Source organism: Amphiura filiformis, chromosome 4 (genome assembly GCF_039555335.1).
Source record: "Amphiura filiformis chromosome 4, Afil_fr2py, whole genome shotgun sequence".
NCBI lineage: Eukaryota > Metazoa > Echinodermata > Ophiuroidea > Amphilepidida > Amphiuridae > Amphiura > Amphiura filiformis.
The window spans coordinates 54547625-54556596 of NC_092631.1; the positions used below are offsets into that span (position 1 = coordinate 54547625).

The window sequence follows — 8972 nt, forward strand, 5'->3', positions numbered from 1 at the left end:
TATTATTATTTTTTGCGGATTTGAACAGCCCATGGACGTAACGCCAAGTGCTGCAATCATCAAAAAATTTGGGAAAAAGGTTTTAAAAAAACTACAATTTTGTATCGGAAAAGGGTAGATTTGTAACTTGTGTTCAGTATTGTTCACTGTATATTTTATTGAAGATGCATTTATTTTGTACACAAGTCCATATCCTAAATAGAATTTGGAAGTGAACACACATGTTACAAATACAAAATTGTAATTTGTTGGTAATTTTTTTCCAAATTGTTTTTTTTAATCAGCCACAACAAATGATTGCAGTACTTTGCTCTAGGTCAAGGGATTCTCCAAATCTGAGAAAATTGAAAAATCTCAAAAAACATAAAAACAACAATTTTTTTTTTTTTTTTTCAAAAAACACATCTGGAGCCAAAATACGCAAATTGCGCTGCAAATAACACAATTGTGTATTCGTAGCAGCTATAAAGTACACCTTAATTCAAGGTCTAAATTGATGTTAATTAGAACTTTCTTGTTTTACAGATATGTTGTTACGCCATCAAAGCCATGGCTCAAAAAGATTCCACTGTGACTCTGAATCGGATTCAGATTGGTCGCCATCCAAGGACTCCAGTAGTGGATCATCACCAACGCCAAAGAAGAGAAGAAGTAGCATAAGTCCTAATACAGATTCTAGCACCAAAAAGAAAAATGCTGCAAAGAGAACTAAAAGCAGTCCAACTCCAGGGAAAAAAGCCGTCTCTAGAGATATTTTTCGGAGCAAATTGCCGCCAGGAGTGACAATTAAGAAGGAGCTTGATATTAGTGGTTTGAGCAGCAAATGGTTACTGTGCCAGTTTTGTAAGAGAAAGTAAGTTGGACTAAAATGTCCATGTCAGTTAAATACATGTAGATTAGGGTCGGTTGGTGGAGGACAAGCAAACAATCTTAAGCACCTCTTACAGACTTTGTCAACTCACAACTGTTTAAACATCCAGTTTTTAATGTACCTGTATGTAAGTTCTTGTAATTATTGAACAGATTTGATACTTTTGTTATTATTAACAAGTGAAGCTTCCAACAGAATATTAAGATATCTGCATGACGGTTACTAATTTTATTGTTTTCTTTTTCATTATTTCTATTTAGGAAATTTGATCGTAAAATTCGTCTAGAACAGCACCAGCAGCGATGTCAGAAACAGACCAAACTATTTCATGAGATAGTCGATCAACTCCAAGATAAAAAGCTCAAAATACCAGCACGTGTGTGCTTTGCCTGTCAACAAGCTTTTGTTAATGCTTCACATCTACGAAGACACAAATCGAAAAGGTACACGGCGATGCTTATTATGAAGAGGATGTTCGTATAGAAAGCAAAGTTTTTCTGAAAGAGCTACCAAGAGAACGAAAACCCTACCCATGCTCCTACTGCGGCAAAAACTGCCACAGGGCCGACAGGGTGCAAGCACATGAACGCCGATGTTCCAAAAATACGGATAAATCCGCCAGGCCAAAGAAATGTAAAAATTGCAGCAAAACATTCTCATCCAGTGGTTTTCTTCAACGACATGTGGAATTTTGTGGGAAACAAGAGTATACGCATACATGTCAGACATGTGGCAAGAGTTTCGCTGACGAATCGTTGTTTAAAATTCACCAAGCAAGGCATTCCGGGAATAAGCCTTTCGCGTGCCAGTCGTGCGACAGGAAGTTCTACAAAAGTAATGATTTGAAGAAGCACGAAAGAACGCACTCTGGCGAAAAACCTTACAAATGTCAACATTGTGATAAGCATTTCGCACGCGGTGATGCACGGAATAATCATGAAAAAACGCATTCGTCACCACCGAAACCATTTAAATGCGATAAGTGTGAAAAGTCCTTCTTGCAACAGAGTTCCTTGAAATTCCACATGCAGAAGCATGATGGGGAACCACCTTTCAATTGCGAATATTGCAAGGAATCGTTCACTTCAAAAGTGAAGTTGAAGAAACACATGGAAGTGCATAACCTGAAGAAATTCAAATGTAGCAAGTGTGAGGAGAGTTTCTTCCGGGAAGATAGGCTTGAGAAACACGTACAGAAAGAACATGATAAGACTGAGGAGAGTGCTGGTGGTGCAGAACAGATACGTGGTGGTATTCAAAACAGTAATAGTCCAATAGCCAAAGACAGAGTTGCCAAAGAGCATGTTGCCAAAACCACTGAGGATGCTACAACTAAAAATGGCAAGGGTGTCGCAGAGGAAAATAACAAAGAGAGTGTTGCAGGTGATAACCTAAAGACTTCTGATCAGTTGTCGCCAGCCACAAATACTGCTTGTGAAGAAGCAAAGGAGAGTGCCACAGATAGGGACCAAAATATGCAAAATTCAAACATTGTGTCTGAAGGACTACACATGTTGGAAAGGTCAGCTGCAGATGCCAGTGAAGGTGAAGGAAAACAGGATGAGGGTGTCACTGGTGTAGATTGTAATACATCAGTTGTAACTGCCCCTGTGGAAGAAGAGACGGAAACGGATGAAGATAATGTTGCCAAAGAGTCTGTAGATCAAGGTAATGTTGATGTGTCAGTAGATGAAGGTGATAATGTTGATGAGTCAGTAGATCAAGATCGTGTTGATGAGTCAGTAGATCAAGATCGTGTTGATGAGTCAGTAGATCAAGATCGTGTTGATGAGTCAATAGATCAAGATCGTGTTGATGAGTCAATAGATCAAGATCGTGTTGATGAGTCAGTAGACCAAGATCGTGTTGATGAGTCAGTAGATCAAGATCATGTTGATGAGTCAGTAGATCAAGATCATGTTGATGAGTCAGTAGATCGCGATCATGTTGAGTCGCAAGATCAAGATCATGTTGATGACTCAGTAGAACAAGATCATGTTGATGAGTCAGGTCAAGATCATGAGTCAGATCAAGATCATGTTGATGAGTCGGTAGATCAAGATCATGTTTTTGATGAGTCAGATCGAAATCTTGTTGATGAGTCGTTAGATCAAGATCGTATTGTTGATGATTCGGATCGAGATAATGTTGATGAGTTAGTAGATCAAGATCATGTTGTTGATGAAACTGTTGATCAAGATGCAAGTGCAGATGAGGAGAATGAAAACAAAGGAAGTGATGGTACATGTGATGAATTTGACATGTCAGTGGCAGAAGCCTCATCGGAAGAAGACGAGAAAGAGGAACCAATTGATGAGACCAGTACTAGTGGGAGTGATGACATGTCAGGTTTAGAGAGAATGAGACGAGATGGTGTGTTGCTAAAATCCAAGGATAAGAGAACTAGTCGTGGAGCCAGAGACATGATGCCACATGAGATAGTAAACGTTCCAAATGCAAGTTACGATAATTTTGATGTACCTACAGAGGTTCTTATAGATTATGGTGATCAGGATCCGTCATCTCACATTGAAGGGGAAGAATGCCTCGGGGACGAATGTCTTGGGGAAGAATGCCTTGCCTGTAGGGCTGAACATGTTAGTGATAAACATGACAGCGATGACGAGTGTGAAGAGTGTTTAGCATGCAAGAACGAGATGCAACCGATTGTCGAATCGAAAGTCATGCAGTATATCACCTCAATTGCAAAAGGGTTGACGATGGATGACAAGTTACGGCATGAATTACAGCTCAGTAGTAGCGAACAGACTACTGATAATGATTTGGATGCAGAAGATGATTCTTCACAGGTGGAAAGTTGCTGTACAAGTACATGTGCTTCAAGAATAGATGAGAGTTGCAAGTGTGCATGTGGAATCAAGACGGTGGTGAAGGCGGAAGTCGAAAGTGATGACGATGATGATGATGACGACGATGATGATGAAGCAGATAGTGAAGGTGAAGAGGAGAATTGTGAGGAAGGTGGCACAAACTGCGGGGAGACTAGTAATGATGTCGTTAAAGTAGAGTATAATGAAGCTAGTGCAGACTGCGACGAGACTACCGTATACAACACTGAGAATGGAGATTGTGATGAGACTAATGGTAACGATGAAGATTCGAATGGAGATAATAATGGTGGAGGAAGCGGCGGAGACTGTAATGAAACTAATGGCGACTGTGATAACCAAGGGAGTGGTGGAAACAATAATGAAGAAGATGATGATAATAATGACAAAGATGAATGTGAGGATACCAATGATGAGGAAACTGGCGAGGAGGTGGAGGATGAGGATGAAGACGGCAATGATTTAAATGACGGAGATGAAACACCATCCTCTAAGAAAGATGTTGATGATCATAGCAGTGATACTTTAAATAAGATTCAAAATAACAATAATACCAAAGACCATCCAACTGACATCAATAAAAGTAGCAGCTTAATAACTTCCAATATGACCACAGATGTTCAGGCAGACTCGCACACAGATGCAGTTGGGGTTGCTGGAGATGCTGATAACTACATGGAGCAATTCAGAGAAACCGAAGTGCTGCAGAGTCTGAAAGAACTTTGTGAGAATTATGAAGAATTGAGCAGCGAGGATGAAGAAATGTGCAGTACAAGCAACATAAAATCCAGGGATGATATTGTGGGTATAATTCAGAAAGAGACTCAATTTCTAGAAAATTTTGATAAAGATTCTGTAGGAACTGATAATTCGACTGACAGCGAGGTTGTGATTATGCGGAAGAATGTAGATTATGACGTGGGAGATGGAATGGATGAGAATAGAACAGAGAGCTCATCACTAAATAATGCATTAGTAAATGGAATAGATAATGAAGAAAAATCGGATGTGACAGCGAGTGAAACGGATAATGGAGCCAAATCGGAGGTATCCACCGATAATGTGGTAAAGAAAAGAGGAAGACCCAAGGGTACAGGGGTGTCAAGTTTGAAATCAAGAAATAATATGAAGAGAGGTAGAGGTAGACCGAAGGTAGTAAAGGTGAAGGCATGTCGTTATTGCAATGTTACTTTTGAAGCCGAATATTTAAAATCCCATAAAAAGGTATGTGCTGAAAAGCCAAGTAAAAAGAAGAGAAAGGATACAATGATTGGAAATGGCGATGTTGATTCCGTAGAAAGCAGAACTAAATCTGGAACAGCAAACCAATCGAATTTTGTGCAAAGTCTTCCAAATTCTGTTGCAAAGCTTCCAAATTCTGTTGCAAAGCATACTGAACAGTTGAAAAAGAGAGGACGAAAAAGGAAAGCTATCGTTCTTCAAGAAAATTCAGAAGGAAACAATGACGAACAGAAAAAAGGTAATTCACAAAAAAGAAAACTCAGTGCAAGAGATGGTGAATCTAGTGGTGAAGAAGATCACATTACACCTAGGCTATCTAGCAAGAGATGCAGTAGGTCCTCTCTTGTCACCACTTGTCAATACTGTCGCTTCCGTGTTCAAAAGTCGTATCGATTAAAAACGCATGAAGTAAAGTGCCTTGAAATTCTAAAACAGTTTGAATATTTGGACAAACATCCTGAAGTGGTCAAGGAAAGTTTAAAAGATGGCAAAAAGTATCGTTGTCACTTCTGCATCAAAGATTGTAAATCACGGCAGCGATTTGAACAGCACTGGCGTTTATGCCAGCAGAGGAAGATACGAATTGAACAGGTTAAAGGGGGCCAGGAGGTGGATACAGGTTACAACTGTCGGTACTGTCGTCAAAGTTTTCTTGATGAAAATGTATGGGTGGAACATGAAATGGAATGTCGCTCTCTAGAAGAGAAATATGAAGAAATCATGCACACCACACCAAAACAGCCTGTTTACGAATGTAAAAAGTGTGGTAAAGTCTTTGAAAGGTTGTTTATGTGGGAACGGCATAAGTCAAAATGTGTTAGGCCAAGAAAAGCGCAGAGATCTTCACAAGGTGCAAAAACACCGTCCACTCCATCATCTGTCCCAGGATCTCCAAATCCGAGTCAGAGTAACTCGCGTACATTGAAAAGACTAGCCATGGATTTGGAGTTTGAGTTCACACCAGCGAATATAAATTCCCCAACGCCTTCACTCAGATCAACCCAACATAAACCTACCTCTGCTGCTTCCTCTCCGGCAAAAAGCAACACTTCTTCACCAGCAAAATCTCCCTTAGTTGTGAAAGGTGCTGCCAAGCGCAAGGGCAGAAAAGAACAGCGCAAACCGCGTTCACTTGATTTCAAGCGCCGGTCATCAAAACACAAGCAAGGGGGATCGGCAAAGTCCACTCCTACGAGTTCTCCAAAGAAGACGTCACCTTCCACACCAAAGAAAAGTGCCTTACAATTGAAGAGTCTACAGTTGAAGAAGAAATCCCTCCATCAGCAACAAGCGTCAATGCAAATGAAGCGACATTCCTTTAGATGTAGGTACTGCAATGAGTATTGCTATAATATTGAGAAGCTAATTACGCATGAGAGGAAGTGCTTGTTTCTCAAAGACTATTCAGAGCTTCCACGTCAACTTAGGGATCATTTTGGTGCATCATTCTTTTAACCCCCGAGCACTACCTGCCAATCTAACAATGCCTCTGATTGGTCAGTTACATGGAGCTTTGTAAATAATTGACTCCCAATTTTTTTTGCGTGGTGAAATTATTCTAACAATGTTGCTGATTGGTCCAATTGATAATGAAAACTTCTTTTTGGCCAATCGGCAGGTAGTTCTCATGGGGTTAAGTTGTGTGAATGTGGGCTGATCTGGCTGGTTCACCTTCCTGTGTAATAAGAGTGTGATACGGTTATTGTAAAACATCAATGAAGACCTGTACCCACGAAACCTGGATAAAGTCAAGAAATTCTGATTTAGAGATATGTCCAAATTTATTTATGATTACTCAATATTTTTGTCCTTGAAAATTCCTTTGTTTTCTATTGATCTTTGTTATATGTTTACTGGACTGTATCTCAAATAAAACCTTTTACGACTTTGTCCGGGTTTTGTGGGAGCAAGTCTCAATTCCAGACTAGTGTATAAAATTGAAATTGTTCAGTATCCGGGTATGATAATTCATTCAAGACAAAAATCTGTTCATGTTTGGGAAGTATCAATATTTTGACCACTTTCAGCATGCTCTTAGTGAATCAGATTTGTTCACATTGGTTTAAATCTATTTGATGCTATCTGATATAAATGGTCCACCGTACAGCAAATCCTTTCTGATAAAGGCGTGAGTAATTTTTGAAACAACAGTCTTCTTTATTTGAGAATTTATGGATACAAAACTATACAGAAAACCCACCAAATTCACAAGTCAATTATTAGTACCCATCAGTTATACTGTTTTGGCTATTCCAGTTGAAATTAATAACCCCCTTATGGAAGATAGCCTTAATCTCCCACACAGGGAGTGTGCATTTCAACTGGGATTACCTGAATGTGTATGACTCCACTTGAAATCTATACCAACTGTGTAGAAGATTCCTTAAAAGGGGTATGGATTTCTACTGGAATATATAGCCTGTTGAAAAGCATGTCTCTTCCAAATGCAACATCAGGTCCTCTTCATATGACATCAATGTATTGTTTTATCAATCTGCATGTAAATGTACAAATTATGTGGATCTTCTGTTGCATTTTGATACGACAGTCTTGTCCATAATCACAGGAAACTGATGGGTACCAGTCATTTTGGTACAACTTGTGTAAAAATAGTAAATGAAATAAAGCTGTCCAATTATTGTTATTGACAATGAAACAGTATATCAATAGGTACCGTACGCTATGTACATATTTACCAATAATGTTCATATGAGACCTGTTTCCACAAAATGAAAGGATGGTTGCACATTTTTATTTTTGAGTTGTGTTCAGATTTATAATCTCTGGATCATAAGTTGAAAGTGATATATAACAACTGGGTTGCTCTTTCGTTTTGGTGTTCAAAAGGCAATATTTTATTTTGTATTATTTTCTGGCATGTTCAATAAACCATGTCCTTTTCTTCCCTGCCAACTTTCCGCTCATTTTGTGAGAACAGGTCTCATTATATTAATATTTTATATTCTTAAACACTTGAGAATGTTCTTGCAATCTTATTGGTTCTTACCGTATGATATGACACGATATCACACACTTAAGCGTGTGCATGTCAACGCGATACTCATACGCGCTATTTGAACCAATCGGAGGTGCATGTAGCAACAACAGGACTGAATTGATTCTAAGCCCTGGGTAATTCCTTGAAAAATGTAGGATTTAATTTGATTAAAATTTGGTATACTTATGATTAATATATTTATTTGAATTGAAGTGTTTAAGAATGAGAGTAAAGGTATTGTTTTTAGCCGCTGTCGTGCATCTATCGTCTCATATCACGCAACATTATTATTTTTGGCGTAAATCAATGATGTCGTCCGTGTTATATGAGACGATAGATGCACTTTGACTCCAGCGGCTAAAAACAATACCTTTATTCTCTAAATGATCATTCGTTTCATGGTGTCTGGACAGCTTTGAGGTAGTATTGATCCTTCCATTATATGTTAAAGGTGTGGTTAAAGAATTTGCCAATATTTTTATGTTATGTCTGATTATATAACAGTGTACTATTCCAGTTGAAATCCATACACCCCCTATTGAAGACACTTCTTTAATCTTTCACACAGTCAAGGAGTGTGAATTTCAAATGGGGTTACCTGAATGGGTGACGCCATTTGAAATCTACACTCTGTGTGGGAGATTAAGTTCATGTCTTCCATTGGGGGTATGTGGATTTCAACTGGAATCGCCCATTTACTTAAAGGGAGTCTCCGGCAATCATAACATTATGCCAAAAATGTTAGGAAAATAATTATCAAGCACGAATCATATGGTTTTATTTAAAACAAAATTGTATTGATCATAAAAACGAATATTGTCTAAGTGCAATGACGTAATGGTTATTTGTGCTCAATTGTCGTCAGCCTTCATTGTATTACTGGGACGTCATTGCACTCGACAATTTCGGCGCCTGGGAGTTTTGAATATCGCGTGTTGAGACACTGATGTTTTTATTCGTTTTGGTCACTATGAGTTTGTATAAAAATAAAACCATGTGATTTGTGCTTATA

At 38.7% G+C, this 8972-nt stretch overlaps 1 protein-coding gene across 1 annotated transcript; it reads left to right on the forward strand.

Moving 5' to 3' along the window:
- Positions 1-527: 527 nt before the first annotated feature.
- On the forward strand, positions 528-8770 carry LOC140150265 (uncharacterized). The gene is made up of 2 exons (XM_072172270.1): positions 528-853; positions 1281-8770. Exons 1-2 carry the CDS (start codon positions 528-530, stop codon positions 6415-6417), a joined length of 5463 nt encoding a protein of 1820 aa, XP_072028371.1. The 3' UTR covers positions 6418-8770.
- The last annotated feature ends 202 nt before the right edge of the window (positions 8771-8972 follow it).

Excerpts from the sequence above, each read along its gene's own strand:
- LOC140150265 (XM_072172270.1), top strand. The coding sequence starts at position 528 with ATGTTGTTACGCCATCAAAGCCATGGCTCAAAAAGATTCCACTGTGAC. Across the intron at positions 854-1,280 it reads TGCCAGTTTTGTAAGAGAAA|ATGCTTCACATCTACGAAGA; the intron begins GTAAGTTGGACT and ends AAGCTTTTGTTA.